We start from the raw sequence: 18,263 nt of genomic DNA on the forward strand, positions 1-18,263 counted from the left end.
CTTGGTGTTAGGATTTTTATCCATCCGTGCTGCTCCAACAGTAGCACTATGTTTTGTGCATATCATGTGTGTGTCTGAGAGAGCGTGAGACAGGAAGTCTCAGTACTGTTGGAAGTTGGAAGTTTAGTTTCACTTTTGTTTGTAATGCTGTTCTATACTGGTCCTGAGAGAGCGCAGACATGCTGATGGATTCTGCGTATATAGACTGTAAAATAAAGTAGTTTTAGAACTACGATTGACTCTTTCTTCTGCTATGATATGCCAGAAGAAGCGTATGCTACTCTCAGGAGGGAGGGGACACTTATTACCAGTCTCTCTGGACTGAGGGAGATTTATAGCCAGAGAGTGACCACTGGAGAGACGTCTTGGGAAGTTGGCAGCTTCCCGGGCATGTTTCCAACGCTTGGCCCCTGAGAGTTGGCTCCTATGTGTCCGTGAATGCATTATGTCTCACTAGGAGGGTGTGGGCAATGGAAAAACGGATGGTCTATTCCGGCGCTCCCTTTCCCCTTCCAGGTGGTGGTGTATTGCCCATTTACTGGTATCGAACAGACCTTCCCGTGTGGGAAGTGGCTGGATGAGGATGACGGTGATGGACTGGTGGAACGGGAGCTGTACGAAATGGTCTCGCTGCGTAAGAAGAGACTGAAAAGTAAGTGCGAAAGAGCCAAGCTTGAAGGGCATCCATCATTATTTGAAAACCCTCCTGCCCTTGGGGGCACTCAGGGTTGTTGTTTTTCTGCTGACAGTTCTTTCTTGGTACAGAGAACCAAAAAATTGTCTTCTTCTTTTTGCTTCCTACGGCAGCCATTTTATATTGGCATCCACAGCACTGTTGTCAATATGTGAGTACTGGCACCCCCAATTTTTTACCCGGGGAGAAAAAAAAGCACCGAGAGCACTGCAAGCCACTGGTCTGAGTCAAAAAAGGTCAAAAAATTGCCCTTTTAGTTTAGAGAAAATGTGAGTAAGAGTTGACAAGCTACGACTTTATAAAATCACGTGTGACATGGAGGAAGTGGAGAGAGAAAAGGTTTTCTCCCCCTTCCATGACACTAGAACACCTGAACATCTCAGGAAGCTGGTTGCGCGGCGAGTTCCCGTCTCCCCCCTCAGAAATAAAGAAACGAGACACAAGAATTCGAGTTAATGGGTCAAATTAGGCCACAACTTTATTGATTACAGGAATTGAGCGGTATTGGTTTATGCATTGGTCCTAACAACTAACCGGCTTCAGCCTGCTTGCTTGAAGACCAGTATGGGTTAACCACCAGTAGGAGGAGTCCTGCTGAGGCACGTCAACTAGGACCTCCCCCGGGGTCCCCGTGCGGGGGCGTGCTGTGTGCCCACACCTCCATAGGCTTAGGACAAGGCCATGCCCCCCGGAATCCTTTACCGGATTACCCTTTGCTTTGGGGGAAGGTGATGGCGCTACCTTCCCCTCTTCCATCTACATAACAATACCAATACCAATGCCTAACCGCCAATACCGCAGCGTTGTGACGGTTTGCTACGAGGTAGGCGAAAACCAAGTGGCTGGTGCCAATCTGCCAATTGGAAAAATTCCTACCAGGCCTCTTGACGGCGACCAGGCAAAGTCCATAGCAACGTCAGAGAGCCTAACCTAAAGGGTGGGAGGGGAGGGAAAACCAGGTCAGCTGCGGCGTGGGAAAGAGGGAGACCCTCGGCTGCCCCAGACCTAAGTAAGGCGAGGCCACGCCCCTTGAGCCAGCCGATTGGCTGGCTCGGGGTATGACGCGTCCGAGGATTTCCTACTATCGCGGGGGCTGAAGCCAGCCCCCACGAGTGTGGGGAGGGGCGTGAAGCCCGCAACCCCACCTCCTCCCTAGCTCGGAAGTGACTATGTTGCAAGATTCAGGACAGATAAAAGAAAATACTTCTTCACGCCTCATGTGGTTAAACTATGGAACTCTCTGCCACTTGAGGTAGTGATAGGCATCAGTGCTAGAGTGCCCAACCTGTTAAATAGAAGATTCCAGGTATGTTCTCAATCCCTGCTGGCTCCAGGGTGTCTGCTGTCCTCCAGATCCTTTGGGGACAAATTGCTGCATAAGGTTCATAACTGGTGGGGAGAATTTACATTGTCCCTCCTCCAGTGCACAATCACATCAGTGCAATGAATGCTTATAAAATTAGTTAAGGGGCTGCATGATCAAGACGCCTTGGTGACGAACGGTTTGTCCCGTTTAAGGAGCAATTCCATTGCAGCAGCGCTCATTACAGCGAACATCGCTTAATGTGACAGCCACTTTATCTCTGCAGCGCAGTCCATTCTGCGAAAGCATTTATGACCTTTAAACTGCCATATTATCGACCCTGACTGCTATTGACAGCGTAATCCCTTTGTGGATGTTGTATATTAAACGGGGAGGAAGCAGTGCCCTTGAGTAATTGGTGACCTTTTGCTGCCATACAACGGGATAAACTTGTATTGTCATCTCCCTCGCCTGCTTCGGAAAGGATATGGTTTCTCGTTGGGAGGCTCAGGATTTTCCCTCAAACTGGTGGTGTGTTGCCATGAAGAGTGCTGAATATTTGCACAGTTGTTGCCAGTCATCACAGCCGTGCGTATCTGCAACTTTTCTCCGGTGACCTCAGGGCAGGCATTCTCAAACCCGGCCCTCCAGATGTTTTGGGACTACAATTCCCATTATCCCTGACCACTGGTCCTGTTAGCTAGGGATGATGGGAGTTGTAGTCCCAAAAACATTTGGATGGCTGAGTTTGGGGGTGCCTGCCTCAGGGTGATGTACATGGGCTATCCTGCTTTATCCTCACAATAACCCCATGAGGTAGGGACTGTACCACCATTTCAGGGCCTCTCCAGCCTATTATTATTATTATTATTATTATTATTATTATTATTATTATTATTATTCATTGGTGTAAGAAGAGAAGGGGCGATCTCCCCTTTGGCTAGATGCTCCCCCCTAAAAAAAGGGCAGTAATTTCCAGCACCTCTTTTTCTAGAAAAAACTCCCTGTGCCTGACACACTATATATGCAAGGATTTCTCTCGTTTTTTTTCTATGGGGAAACATTCCATCTTGTGAGTCTTAAGTAGTAAAGATCAGACCCCGGTTGACACCTTAGTGAGGAGCGTTCCTCAGAGAGCTTTATAGGTGAGCCAGGATTTGACACTGGCTGTCTGCTGGCAGTCATGGCTTTTGGGTGGGATTTTGAGGCAGAAGATCAGGGCCCTACTCAGGAAAAATGAATGGGAGGGACCCTAAACAGAGCAGGACTGGATTTTCACTTTTAAAAGTAACCCACGTTACTATGTAAAGTCATGTCCCCCCTCTGCAATGAGACCATTAAGTCCAGTGTCTTAACTCACCAGTTACCTGACTGCACACTTGCTCCCAGGTCCAGACTCACAACATTACAGTCCACTTTGTGAAAGTGCCGTGTTGCATGAGATCAGACCCTTTTGCTCTTGGGAGGCAAGGGAAATTCACATACGCAAGTGGAAGCAATGGATTGGGGCTAGCATGAGTGCGATGTTGAGCTAAAATGGAAGGGAAGGTTTTCATGGATTGTTTGCAAAGTGATTCACATTGCTGCATCTCTAGGCTATGAGAAGAGATTCCCCCGTTGAACATCTTCACAACATAGCTGGTGTTCAAAGCACTGGGCATGTGCTTTATAAAAAAGGACCTCTCTATTCATCTCTGGTGGTTTGGTTTGGTTTCCTTCTTTGTTTTTCCTTTATCACCAGCTTTCACTATTCTAATTCAGTGATTCAGAACCTTTTGTTTTATAAGAAAACCCTTGGTCCCTGTGGATATGGACAAGTGATATTAAGGGCGCAGGGACAGACGCCCCCATCTTCCTCCAGGTTTACGGTGACAAAGGAAAGTCCGACGAAATGAAGCTGGACAATAACTCTGATAACTTTGAAGCTGGACAAACGGACAAATTCATGGTATGCCTTTCTGTCCGCCACGTGTGCTCCAAACAGACTTGTGTTTACTGCTGTGTTAACCTGGGAATCAGCCTAGACGCTTCCTGTTTGCAGTTAGTGCTGGTTAAATGGCACAGAAGAATAGCCAGTCAATTCCTTGTGGTTTATGTGAAAGGGTTTAATAGCCCTTATAAAAGGAAGGAAATAGCAAACTTATTGGAGATGTCAGCTATGTTGGCGCTTCATTGACTCAGAATGCTGAACGTGTGACAAATTCTTGCCTTAAATACAAGGTGAAAATTATGATGCCTGCGTTCTTCTCTGGTTCAGATTTAATCTGAACCGGAGAAGAATCGTGCCCCTTGTTGGTCTTGTGCAACAAGCTTTTGGCTCCACCAAAGCTTGCACAGAAAATGCCCCTAATGGATTTTGCTGTTCTCGTGCATCTCCAGTTTTATTTCCCCTGGGGGCCTATTCTTCCCCCAGATTGTGCCTGTAGTAGGAAAAGGCCACCACTGATGTGTTTTACGCATGTTTCCTGCAGATTGAGCTCCCAGATCTGGGCAATTTGTACAAGATCCGGATATGGCACGAGAAGAGGAGCCCATTTGCTGGCTGGCATCTACATAAGGTAAAAAGCCAGCAGGAGAGATTGCACTATGGGGGCAAGATCAATCCCCTGTGATAAGCAAGAGCTTATTGTTTCCATGAACTTGCGTCCTTATCTAACGCTTGAACACTGACATGTGGCTGGGGCAACCCAGCCAGATGGGCAGGATATAAATTATATCATCATCCTTATCATTATTTGCATGCTTGGTTTACAGTGAAACTAATGAATCTTAATCTTCAGGGCTCCTAATCCTGGAGGGTCTCAGAAGTGACTTTAGTACACACTGCTTAAAAATATTGGGTTTAGTCAGTGGTGTAGCATGTTAGTCAGTGGTGTAGCATGGGTTGCTGATGCCTGGTGTGAGGAAAATGTTGCACCCCCCCTGGTGGACTGGGCAGCTGGGGTGGGGACACATGCAGAGGATGAACAGAGCTTGCCTCCATCAGGCTCCTCGCCCGCTGCCTCAATCCACCTGCCTACTAAACCAACCCGCCTGCTGCCGTGCCTCAGCTGCCAGGGCTCCGTGCCTGATTGCACCCCCTCAAAAATGTGTGCTCGGGGCCACGGCCCCCTGGCCTCCCCATGCTATACCTCTGGGTCTAGTAGACCCAATTTGAGCCACAGCAACTTTTTGTTGTACATATTTCAACAGTCCCATAGTCTGAGAGTCAGTAGCACAGATGTTGTTAAGGTGTAGTGATCGGTCATGGAACAACCCCATTGAAGAAGATAACAGCGGTTACCCAGACCCCATTGCTGGTAGTGAAGGGGCTCCCATGACAGTTCAAGCTTCAGGGCCCCCAAAATGTAGGTCTGCCATGGAACCATGTTGACTTACCTGCTGAGGAGACCCTGAGGAACTACCATGGAACTCCTCCGTGCTGCAAAATGTTATTCGTTGGGTTTATTAGAGTGTGAACACTTGATTCAGAATGTGTTGGGCCTCCCTCCCTGTACTCTGATGGTGCTTTCTAAGGCACACCCAAGAGTTTTGTGTAACTCTAAGTTGCAGGGGCAAGATTGGCAGCAGAAGGACCATGATGATCTTTTCATAGGGCAGAGGTGGCTAGCCTTGGCAAATTGGCACCAGCCATTTGGTTTTCGCCTACTTCATAGCAATCGTCACAACGTTGTGAGGTTAGGCATTGGGTAAGCCTTTGTTTGGCTGGAGGGGATGTTGTAGCCTTCGCCTGCCCCTCCTTATTAAGGGTATCCTGTTAATGTGGGAATGTTTAGGGATGTGGGGGACCATATATTGTCTAAGATATCCTATCCCAACTTGTCTTTAAAAGTTCAGCAAAATCAGCAGAGTTTACATTCCCCTTTTATTTAAACACACACACAGCAGATAGCTTGCTCAGACTCGTTAGAGTCTCTGTAAATATTTCCTGGTATTTTCCCCATTTAATCCCTCCTAAAATAAGACACTGCACAGTCTTCTGTAAACTATAAAACATTTACTCACAAGTAATCATCTGGTCACACAAAGGTTCCCAGAAGGCATACTTAAAAGGTTAGAACATAGTTTAAATGTGGTGACTATCTCCTTATGGGAGAAAGCCCCCCTTTTTTTCTCTTGGCCTGGAGCCAAGGGTGCATTTTAGTAGTGCTGTCGTTAAGATGGCATCGATAGAGACAAGAGAGACAAGATGGTCGCCAGTCTGTGGTTTTGGTTCTTTCTACTTCAGGAGAGGCCACACCCATCTCAAGTTACACATAGGAAGTTTTGTTTCAGTCCTGGAAAGCAGGAAGTTCCAGCTGGAGGACTGACATAACCTTCATGTTTACTCTAGCCATGTTTTGTTTGACTGCACCTGATTCTTACACCCCACAGTTAAAGGGATCGAGGGGGAGTGGCTTCTCTCCAATGCCCTGATGGGGGCTAGGGCCATACCATTCCCCCAATGGGGACCCCTCTGGGGGTACCCCTATTTGATGTAGGTCATAGAATTCCTCCAAATGATGGATTGCCCTTAGATGCAACTCCCAGCAAATGGACTGGAGTGATATAGTCTGGCTTCACCCAGTTCCTGTCCCAAACCACTCACATCTGTAACCAGTGAAGTTGTGGCCTATTTGAATCCATAAACCAAATACTGTCGGTCTCTGTGTGTATTCATCCCCCAGGGAACTGCAGGTCACGGGGTCTTGGTACACTGTTTGCTTCTTTTAGTCAATCAGAGGGTTGGGCAAAATGCTTGTGTAGGACTCTGTTGTCCCACCATTGGACAGTTGGGTGGATATCCTGCTCAGCTCATTGCCCAGCTTCTGAGATATCATTGCCCAACATCACCCAGCCACCTTAAGCATGCCTTCACAAGCATGGGAACTGGAAACTATTTTTCCTAAAAGCCAAAACTAAATTCTCAGATTTATTCATTATGCTCCCATTATCAAATGTTCTTGCTGCAGAGTGCAGTGTCTTCCTATATGGAAGTCCTACTTTGGATAGCAGGACATGGGTGGTGAAGTGGTTTAAACCACTGAGCCTCTTGGGCTTGCCGATCAGAAGGTTGGAGGTTTGAATCCCCACGACAACAATGAGCTCCCGTTGCTCTGTCCCAGCTCCTGCCAACCTAGCAGTTCGAAAGCATGCCAGTGCAAGTAGATAAATAGGTACCGTTGTGGTGGGAAGGTAAACGGTGTTTCCGTGTGCTGCTCTGGTTTCCGTCACAGTGTTCCGTCGAGCCAGAAGTGGTTTTGTCCTGTTGGCCACATGACCTGAGCTGTCTGTGGACAAATGCAGGCTCCCTTGGCCTGAAAAGTGAGATGAGTGCCGCAACCCCATAGTCACCTTTGACTGGACTTAACCATCCAGGGGTCCTTTACCTTTACCTTTTTGGATAGCACTTAACAAATACTAGAAATGTCTTTCTTTTGCTATGCAGGCATGTGCAACAACAATAGCAAATCACCATTTCCCTTTTTTATTTAGAAAAAAAGAAAATAAGGCCACATTGTTAATAGACCTTGGCTGTTGAGCCTCTAATAGGATTTGATAGGTTTCTGCCTTATTTTGCGCAGCACAGATGTTTGGAGGATCTAGCTGGGAGTTAGTAAACCATGAAGCATTGCGGATGCACGTTGGTTCCCAAGATTCATCCACGCAGTCATTCTGGCCTCATTAGTCCTCGTTTGCTGTCGCTTCCACTCCTGGAGGAAAGGTTGATGTCTAGCTGCAAAAGAGTCCCTTGTTCATTCTCTAGTGAGAGGATTGCTAATGAGGCGGCTGCGATGTTTAGTTGATTAATCTCTTAGATTAATCAGTTTTAAAAACCTTTCTGCAGCACAGTCTTAAGCATGTCGGCTTGGAAAAGAAGCAACAGCTTCTGTGTTCAGTACTGTGTGATAAATGTGGTCAGGACGACAACTTTACCTCACAATCATATATATGTCTAGGTAAAGGTAAAGGGACCCCTGACCATTAGGTCCAGTTGTGACCGACTCTGGGGTTGCGCGCTCATTTCGCTCTATAGGTTGAGGGAGCCAGCATATGTCCTCAGACAGCTTCCTGGTCATGTGGCCAGCATGACTAAGCCACTTCTGGCAAACCAGAGCAGCACACAGAAACGCCGTTTACCTTCCCACCAGAGTGGTACCTATTTATCTACTTGCACTTTGATGTGCTTTCGAACTGCTAGGTTGGCAGGAGCAGGGACCGAGCAACGGGAGCTCACCCCGTCGCGGGGAATCGAACCACCGACCTTCTGATCGGCAATTCCTAAGCTCTGTGGTTTAACCCACAGCGCCACCCACGTCCCTTTTATATGTGTCTATTGAGGTGTAAATTCTCAAACTAGGATTGGGCAATATCTGGAGGAGACAGTTTGGAGGAGAAAAGCAGGTGGGGGAGGTGCTTAACCTCAACCCAGCACGCCATTTCCCACACTCCCTCCCCACAGCTGCTTCCATAAATCCGTTCCACTTTCCAGTGGGGAGGAGTTGCAGTGGACTGCGTGGCCACCCACTCCCCACCGGGGGCGGGGGACTTTGTTCCCCGTTGCCGGGGGACCCTGGCCACGTCAGAGCCCGGCCAGCCAATCCGCTGGCTGGGTGTGTGTAGCCGGGGCCGTTTAAACTGAGGAGCGAGCCAGAGGACCTCCTCTTTGGCTCGCTTCCTCAATCACCCGCCCTCCCTCCCTCCCTATTTTGCAGGTTAGGCAATGGCCTTGCTATGGACTTTGGTTGGTCGCCTTGGTTGTCCGAGGGGCCTGGTAGGAATTTTTCCACTTGGAAAATTGGCACTGGCCATTTGGTTTTCACCTACCTCGTAGCAATCATCACAACTTTGTTAGGCATTGTTTGACCTTGTGTGGGGGAGGGGAGGTGTGGCCATCACCTGCCCCTTTATGCTTAAGGGTATTCCGTTAAAGGAATCTGGGGGTGTTGACCTTGTCTGAAGCCCAGGTGGGGGCTAGGGCCTTGACATAACCTCAACGGGAACACCAGGGGGAGCTTGAGTTGGTTCGCATCGACAGGGCTCCCCCTACTGGTGGCTTACCCTTACCGGACTTCCTGCACAGTGGGCAGGAATCAGATATAGTCAGTGGTGTAGTGTGGGGGGTGCAAGGGGGGCCGGCCGCACCGGGCGCAACATCTGGGGGGGCACGCTCGCCGCTTCCGGAGTCGCTGAAGAGCCTCGGGCGCAGGCTGTAGCAGAGCCCCATGTCTCGCGGAACCGACGAGCTGGCAGCGGCTCTCAGCGCTCGCCGCAGTCCCCGCGCGTCAGGGCCGCGGAGGGTGCGCCAGGCAGCCCCTCCTCACAGCCCCGCCGCCGCTGCTGCTGCTGCAGCTGCTGGGCCATGTTGCATTTTCCTCGCCTCTCTGCCCTCCTCCTCCTCCTCCGGGCAAGCGGCGTCATTTGGGCGGCAGCGCCAGCGGCAACTCGCCTCAGGTCACCTGACGTGGCAGGTTAGGGGTTAGGGGGCGCAAATTACTTGCCTTGCCCCGGGTTAGGGGGCGCAAATTACTTGCCTTGCCCCGGGTGCTGACAACCCACGCTACGCCGCTGGATATAGTCAGGTCCAATCAATGCCTAAGCCAATACCGCTCACAGTCTGTAATTCAATAAAGTTGTGGCCAAAATTTGCCCAATAACATAAACCTAATATCTTGTGTGAGTTATTTCCAACGAGGGGGTGGCTGCGGGGTCTCGACACACAACCCCCTGTCTGAGGCTCCAAACACACCTGGTGAGCAGCTTGGCCCAGGTTTTCCACAGCATAAGCAAATCCAAAAAAAAATATGCTGTTATATGTCTGTACTTATGGGTACACCTCCTTTTGTATTCTGGGGGAAGAAAAAGAACAACAGGTTATTTAGCTAGCTGAATTTCAAGGTTAATAGAGGCCTCGTCTGGAGGAAATAAAATAACTGAACCATCTTATTAATCAACACTCATTTCCTCCACCTTACAAAGGGACACGGCTCCAGCATGTTTGGTAAATTGCATTTTTTCCTGACTCCAGTTTCCACCCTCCTTCTTTCATTCACGTTGAACTTATTCAACATTTCGGTTCAATTTGGGTTTAATTAAAGGTAACCCTTTTGAAAACCCTGACGAAAGAGAAGTACACATTCAACTGTGACCGCTGGCTGGATAGCAACGAGGACGACAACGAGATTGTGCGGGAACTAACAGCCGAAGGCCCACAGGTGGCTGAAGTGAAGCCAGGTGAGGAGAAAGAGGACCTCCGGGGGCGGGCGTGCATTTGGGTAGCAATTAATCTCCCCCGCCCCATCCTCATTGGTACTGTATCTCCTGCAGATGCCATTAACAGGCTGAATGGCTGCAAAATTTCATTATGAAGTTGTTGTTGTTTTTTAAATAGGACGTCTGGAGACGTCCTTGTTACTCCTGCTGGGTCATGGGAAATGTTAGGGGCTTAGCAGTATAGTCGTCATTTGGGCTACACCTTCTTCGTGTCTTGAGTTCCTTTGGAGAAAGCTGTGAAAAAATATAATAATAATAATAATAATAATAATAATAATAATAATAATAATAATTTATACCCCGCCCATCTGGCTGGGTTTCCCCAGCCACTCTGGGAGGCTTCCAACTGAATATTAAAAACAATACAGCATTAGACATTAAAAACTTCCCTAAAGAGGGCTTTCTTCACTTGTCTTTTAAAACTAAAATAGTTCTTTATTGCCTTGACATCTGCTGGGAGGGCATTCCACAGGGCAGGCGCCACTATTGAGAAGGCCCTCTGCCTGGTTCCCTGTAACCTCACTTCTCGCAGTGAGGGAATTGCCAGAAGGCCCTCGGCGCTGGATCTCAGTGTCCGGGCTGAACGATGGGGGTGGAGATGCTCCTTCAGGTATACAGGATAATTTGGGCACAGTCTAACCCCCTTATCCAACATCCTGAATGGGGGTTGGATGCACCCGGCCAAGAACTAGCGTCCGCCAAGGCAGAGCTCCCCATTCTGCCAAGTGGAGGTGAGAGCAAATCCAGTACGATTGCGTCTTTGTTGTTGTTGTTTAGTCGTGTCTGACTCTTCGTGACCCCATGGACCATAGCACGCAAGCACTCCTGTCTTCCGCTGCCTCCTGCAGTTTGGTCAAACTCATATTGGTCTCTTCGAGAACACTACCCAGCCATCTTGTCCTCTGTCGTCCCCTTCTCCTTGTGCCCTCCATCTTTCCCAACATCAGGGTCTTTTCTAGGGAGTCTTCTCTTCTCATGAGGTGGCCAAAGTATTGGAGCCTTAGCTTCAGAATCTGTCCTTCCAGTGAGCACTCAGGGCTGATTTCCTTAAGAATGGATAGGTTTGATCTTCTTGCAGTCCATGGGACTTTCAAATGTCTCCTCCAGCACCATAATTCAGAAGCATCAATTCTTCGGTGATCAGCCTTCTTTATGGTCCAGCTCTCACTTCCATACATCACTACTGGGAAGACCATAGCTTTTACTATATGGACCTTTGTCGGCAAGATAATGTCTCTGCTTTTTAAGATGCTGTCTAGGTTTGTCATTGCTTTTCTCCCAAGATGCAGGTGTCTTTTAATATCGTGGCTGCTGTCACCAGCTGCAGTGATCACGGAGCCCAAGAAAGTAAAATCTGTCACTGTTCGAATCCCCACGATGGAGTGAGCTCCTGTTGCTCGGTCCCTGCTCCTGCCACCTAGCAGTTTGAAAGCATGTTAAAGTGCAAGTAGATAAATAGGTACCACTCTGGCGGGAAGGTAAACGGTGTTTCCTTGTGCTGCTCTGGTTCGCCAGAAGTGGCTTAGTCATCCTGGCCACATGACCCGGAAGCTGTCTGCGGACAAACGCCGGCTCCCTCGGCCTATAGAGCGAGATGAGCGCACAACCCCAGAGTCTGTCACGACTGGACCTAATGGTCAGGGGTCCCTTTACCTATTATTATTATTATTATTATTATACTTGTATATAGATATACATCATAATATGCATTGTAAAACATTGCTGCATCGTCTTAGTCAAACATAGCCTGGCACTCCATGGAAAATGAAGCTGGCCTAGTTTAAACTGCTACCGTCACACTGGTGTGTATCACGAATATGGCACAACCACCAATCAGCCTCAAGTGCTTAGGCCCGCAGTTGAATAAAAACAGAATTCAGGATTACAGTGGATCTGAGCCATCTCTGGCAGTACCTTCCTGCTCATTGATCAGTATGCAGAGGAGAGCTGTTCCCAAGAAGTTGTGCAAATGATTATAATTGCAAATGCTATGATTAACATGTCAACAAACCTTTGATGAAGTTTATTTTTAATCCGCTGTGTGAAGTGGCTGCGAGGAACAGTGCGTGTTCCCTGGCTGGGCTCTGCTGTTTGCCAACTGCATGGAGCAAAGGCCATGAGGAGCAAAGTTTGATGATGCTTTTGCTTCTCCATTTCAGGAGCTGGCCACTTTGGTCCAATGCAGATGTCGCAAACTGTGATTTGCTAATCGGGAGCCAGCCTCAGGAGCACACCCTCACTTCCTCTAGCCCTCTCTAGTCAAAATCCCTGCTCCAGTATGTTATCACACTTAGTGAAGGATAGAAAGAGCTGCCAATCTCTGTCTTAGAAGCCTTTCCCTGGAAGTAGTGTAGCAGAGCTAAACAGGAAGCCCTAGCTGATTTCTGAGGCAACAAGCATGCAAGGTGTTGATGCTGACCTTTAAAGCCCTAAACGGCTTCGGCCCAGTATACCTGAAGGAGTGTCTCCACCCCAACATTTTGTCTGGACGCTGAGGTCCAGTGCCCAGGGACTTCTGGCGGTTCCCCCACTGCAAGAAGCAAAGCTACAGGGAACCAGGCAGAGGGCCTTCTCGGTAGTGGCGCCCACCCTGTGGAACGCCCTCCCACCAGATGTCAAAGAGATAAACAACTACCTGACATTTAGAAAACATCTGAAGGCAGCTCTGTTCAGGGAAGTTTTTAATGTCTGACATTTTGATGTATTTTTAATCTTTGTTGGAAGCCACCCAGAGTCGCTGGGGAAACCCAGCCAGATGGATGGGGTACAAATTTATTATTATTATTATTATTATTATTATTATTATTATTATTATTATTATTATTATTCTTTCCAACCGCCTCAAAAGAGTTTTCACACAACATAACCCTATATAAACTCACAAAGATATGTCCAACAATGCAGGATAAATGTTGGCAATGTGGTAGTCATTATGCAGGTTGCTTACACATATTTGGGACTTGCGCAGTGTTTTCAAATTTACTGAGAGCCAGTGTGGTGTAGTGGTTAAGAAGCGGTGGACTCGTAATCTGGGGAACCGGGTTCGCGTCCCCGCTCTTCCACATGCAGCTGCTAGGTGACCTTGGGCTAGTCACACTTCTCTGAAGTCTCTCAGCCCCACTCACCTCACAGAGTGTTTGTTGTGGGGGAGGAAGGGAAAGGAGAATGTTAGCCGCTTTGAGACTCCTTTGGGTAGTGATAAAGCGGGATATCAAATCCAAACTCTTCTTCTCTTCTTCTCTTCTACTGGCATACTATCGAAAATTTTATTTCAGATCTGACTGTCTGTTGTTAAATGACTCCTTAATCCTTGAAGGGTACAGTCTTCGAGGATGATAAGTTAGATAATCCTCTAACTGTTGCCCACCACGGGTTGTTTTTTTAAGTCTTCAAATGGATACACAGTGAACGACCTTCTTATGGTTTTGTATGATTTCTTTACACTGGATTTTGTTTTTAGTTGCACAAGTCATGCAAATAGTTACATAAGTTATCTAACTTACACAAAGTAGCCGGCATCAAGATGAATAATGCATTATTTGGCAGAAACGAAACTGCAGCAGAAGGGAAACAGTGTCGATTGCGATGAATACAAATCAGAATGGAAACCACTGCCACCTTGCATCCCTACCCAAAGGCCATCAAGGAATTTTGCACCCAGCTGAATTCTCTGGTTATCTAGCAACGTTTTGATAAAATAGGTAGTATAGCTTGTAACCCCAAAGCAGCAAGCTTTTATGAGGCAGGCACAGAGCTCACCAATGTGTGCCTTACCGTTTGGAATCTTTGTTTTCATATTTCTTGAAGTGCTGGTTGTATGAGAGACAATAATACAGAATTGCTGTGGGAACCACAGAACTGTGAAGCATTGGAGTGACTGCTCACCGCCACAGGGAAAGAGCTGCAGAAGAACCCCATTCCTGGACTTGTTTTTCTTTAATTCACAGCACAATTCAAAGTGTTGGTGCTGACCTTTAAAGCCCTAAACGGCCTCAGCCCAGTATACCTGAAGGAGCGTCTCCACCCCCATCGTTCTGCCCAGACACTGAGGTCCAGCGCCGAGGGCTTTCTGGAAGTTCCCTCGCCATGAGAAGTGAAGTTACAGGGAACCAGGCAGAGGGCCTTCTCGGTAGTGGTGCCGGCCCTGTGGAACGCCCTCCCACCAGATGTCAAAGAGATAAACAACTACCAGACTTTTAGAAGACATCTGAAGGCAGCCTTCTTTAGGGAAGCTTTTATGGTTTAATAGATTATTGTATTTTAATATTCTGTTGGAAGCCACCCAGAGTAGCTGGGGAAACCCAGCCAGATGGGTGGGGTATAAATAAATAAATAAATAAATAAATAAATAAAATAATAAAGGGACGCAGGTGGCGCTGTGGGTTAAACCACAGAGCCTAGGACTTGCCCATCAGAAGGTCGGCGGTTCGAATCCCCACGACGGGGTGAGCTCCCATTGCTGAGTCCCTGCTCCTGCCAACCTAGCAGTTCGAAAGCACATCAAAGTGCAAGTAGATAAATAGGTACCGCTCCGGTGGGAAGGTAAACGGCGTTTCCGTGTGCTGCTCTGGTTCGCCAGAAGCGGCTTAGTCATGCTGGTCACATGACCCGGAAGCTGTACACCGGCTCCCTCAGCTAATAAAGCAAGTTGAGTACCACAACCTCAGAGTTGGTCACAACTGGACCTAATGGTCAGGGGTCCCTTTACCTTTATTATTATTATTATTATTGGATTCCTTAACCTGTGCCTTTGCAGTGAAAAAGTACCGGGTCGTTGTTCACACCGGGATGGTGAGTGGAAGCGGTACAGATGCCAACGTCTTCACTTGCCTCTATGGGGATCAGGGAGACACCGGAGACCGCGTCCTGCAGAACAGCGTGAACTCGATCAATAAATTTGAGAAGGGCAATGTAAGTCTGCCTGCCTGTTTAAGAAGACACCATGATATACTAGCTGTGGAAAGAGGGAGAGGGCCAGCTCAAATAATAGACATGAGGCCAGTTGTCCCAGGCAGATGCCAGCATTGGCAGGAATGCTGAGCAGTCAGTTCACAGGTGCCAGTGCCATGGCCTTTTTAAAGGATCACAGGTGTAGCCTGGAAGCTGGCTGCTCAGATTTTTATCCCTTGTTCTAGCTGCCACAGCTGGTGTGCCATTTTGCTGTGGAGTTGGAGGGGCAGTGTTTGGTCATTGTCAAGTGACTGCAGGAAGTGCTGCCTAACCCATCTAGTGGAAGGGAACGTTTGCCATTTTACATGTGGAACAGAGCCTTTTTCCAGCTGATGGGGGGTACGTCTGCCGGGGGGTAATGCCCCAAACCATTGTGTGGTCCTGCCTCCTCTTTTGGAAGTGGCAGCCATTTTGTATTACGCCACACACACGCCACATGTCAGCCATTTTGTGACTGGCGTGAACAGCACTTTGTCAACAGTCCAAATGTGGCTCAAAAAAGCTTGCAATCCCCGAGTTATTTTACATAGTTAGATATTATTAGGAAGGGTGTGTGTGTGTGTGTACCATTTTAACGTTCTGCCTCACATGCCAAAACTGTCCAGAGTCAGTTTTCTCCAAACAGCTGGAACAGCACATCTTGCGGAGTGATTTAATTCCGCTTCTACACAGTGACAGCTCAGATATATAACAAAAGGGTTGCACTTTTATGCTACAAAACAAAACAAATCCGAAAGGGAACGTCCCAAGCTGCTTATAAATAACTTTGATGTAGTTTTTCTTTTGGGGAAGAGAATCCAGAAGGGCTGGAGGCAGAGAGCAATTCCCTGAAGAAGAATTCACCACAGCTTGAAACCTGCCGGACATTTAAAAAGAGACTATATTGAAGTTATTTATAAGCACCTTGAGATGTTCCCTTTTGTTTTCATGAGCTGTAAAACATGAGCCAGACCTGAAGTGCTCCCTCAGATTCCCTTTTCATCTCTGATGGGGGTTGTTGTCAGGAGATGTCTGAATCTTCTCTAAACAAGCCCTCGGTATGTACCTATTGCTGTTTCTCAAACTTAACTATATCAATGTTAGCAGCTTAAAAGAGTTTTAAGCAACACTGATTTGTATAACCATTTGTGTGTATATATAACCACTTTACATTTAAAGCACTCTTATACCACTGTAACAATCATGGCTTGCCCAAAAAGAATGCTTAAAGCTGTAGTTTTTAAACTAGTTTGAGAGTCGTTAGGAAAACCCTCACAGAGCTACAAATCCCAGCCCCCTTAAAAACTACAGCTCTCAATATTCTTTTAGGAAAGTTGTTATAAATCTTACAGAAATCATTTAGAAGGGTACCTGCACATTTTGCTTCATAACTTTCTTCTTAGGAGAGCTAAAAAAAAAAAAAAAAAAGCTCAGAGTTTAGAGCCCTGTGCTGGCTGTTTACCTAGTACATCCACATACTCTACTCACCTCTTGACACCCCCCATCGGGGCGATCAATTTATTGGGGAAGGCCCTCTTTAGACGGCACTCCAAAATGTGGCAAGCCAGCCTGTTGCATTTGGAAGTTTTCCGGCTCATTTTGCTCTGTCACGTCCCGGGCTTCTGTCCTGCAAGTCCTACAAGTGATGGCAGGTGTACATTAAGCCTTGCTGGGACAGAACTCGGGCACCAAATTGAATAAAATATTATGGGGGGGCTCCACCCTACATCACAAGATTTGGCACCTGCTCACCATTTCAATAAGGGACACGGGTGGTGCTGTGGGTTAAACCACAGAGCCTAGGACTTGCCAATCAGAAGGTCGGCGGTTCAAATCCCCGTGACAGGGTGAGCTCCCGTTGCTCGGTCCCTGCTCCTGCCAACCTAGCAGTTTGAATGCACGTCAAAGTGCAAGTAGATAAATAGGTACCGTTCTGGTGGGAAGGTAAACGGCCTTTCCGTGAGCTGCTCTGGTTCGCCAGAAGCGGCTTAGTCATGCTGGCCAGATGACCCGGAAGCTGTATGCAGGCTCCCTCGGCCAGTAAAGCGAGATGAGCGCCGCAACCCCAGAGTCGGCCACGACTGGACCTAATGGTCAGGGGTCCCTTTACCTTTACCTTTACACCATTTCAACCTGCATCACAAGATGTGGCACCTGCTCACTATTTCAATGGCAATGCCTATCAACTTGGGGGTGGTGGTATCCCCCTCAAATATTTTATTGGGGGACAAAGGGAGCTTGGCCCCTAGGAGTTGGCTTCTAGAGGTGGAAGGCAGGGGGACCACCAGCAGATGGAGTCAGAGCTGATGACAGGAAGCGCCAATACCTCCTGGCTGATGGTAAGTAAAATGGCAGGCAGTTAGGGGACTGGCTGTTGGGGGCAGTTTCTCATTTGCCCCAATGAACCAGCCTCCCCTGCCTGAACCCATTTCTCTCAGATCTGAGTCCACCATTCCAGGTCTAGAAAAGTGTGTTTGTTTCTTGACGTTCTTGTCTCCCATTTTGACCATTTTCTTTCTGCTTTCCCTTGCGCCGAAGGCCGATGAGTTCATCATTGAGGCGGTCGACCTGAAGCAGGTGAGAAGGGTGAGGATAGGGCATGACGGCAAAGGAGGAAGCAGCGGCTGGTACCTTGGCAAAGTGATAGTGAGGGAAGATGGACAGCCAGAGAGTGAGGATCAAGAATTCCCCTGCTACAGGTACTAGGAAAAATGTCAGGCTCTGCCTGTGCTCTGTCAAGTGGCTGAGTGTTCAGGATGGCAGGCTACCCTTTTGCTTTAAACACACAATGAGCACACTGTGGGCCTTGTTGTACAAAACCTGTCACAGAGAAAAAATTACAAACAAGGATAGAATAGGCATCAGCCACCCAACATAACCCCAATGGCCTCAACCACTGAACCTCACCATAAACAATCCTGACACAAGCATTATGAGGCTATCTTAGCCTAGCACAGAGTGGTTGAAAATAGCATCAACAATAAATAACAATAATTTTAGGAAGTGTGCAGGCTACTAGGATACAGCATGCAAGTGGAATGTACAGCCCTTTCAAAGGAATAGTTCATAAGGTGAAATGATTTA

The 18,263-nt window shown here is 47.7% G+C and overlaps 1 protein-coding gene across 6 annotated transcripts in view; it reads left to right on the top strand.

Moving 5' to 3' along the window:
• LOXHD1 (lipoxygenase homology PLAT domains 1) overlaps positions 1-18,263 on the top strand; it is a 181,133-nt gene that overhangs the window by 71,240 nt on the left and 91,630 nt on the right. For all 6 annotated transcript variants that reach the window (XR_014517219.1, XM_083465658.1, XM_083465661.1 and 3 more), the window contains 6 exons: positions 517-652; positions 3,785-3,945; positions 4,469-4,555; positions 10,076-10,211; positions 15,007-15,161; positions 17,718-17,878. Coding sequence is in view for 5 of the 6 variants with exons in the window: in XM_083465658.1 (XP_083321784.1) it covers positions 517-652; positions 3,785-3,945; positions 4,469-4,555; positions 10,076-10,211; positions 15,007-15,161; positions 17,718-17,878 (836 nt within the window). In the remaining variant the exon portion in view is untranslated. The remainder of the gene's footprint in view (positions 1-516; positions 653-3,784; positions 3,946-4,468; positions 4,556-10,075; positions 10,212-15,006; positions 15,162-17,717; positions 17,879-18,263) is intronic.

Source organism: Podarcis liolepis (assembly GCF_965112155.1).
Source record: "Podarcis liolepis genome assembly, chromosome: 11".
NCBI classification, from domain to species: Eukaryota; Metazoa; Chordata; class Lepidosauria; order Squamata; family Lacertidae; genus Podarcis; species Podarcis liolepis.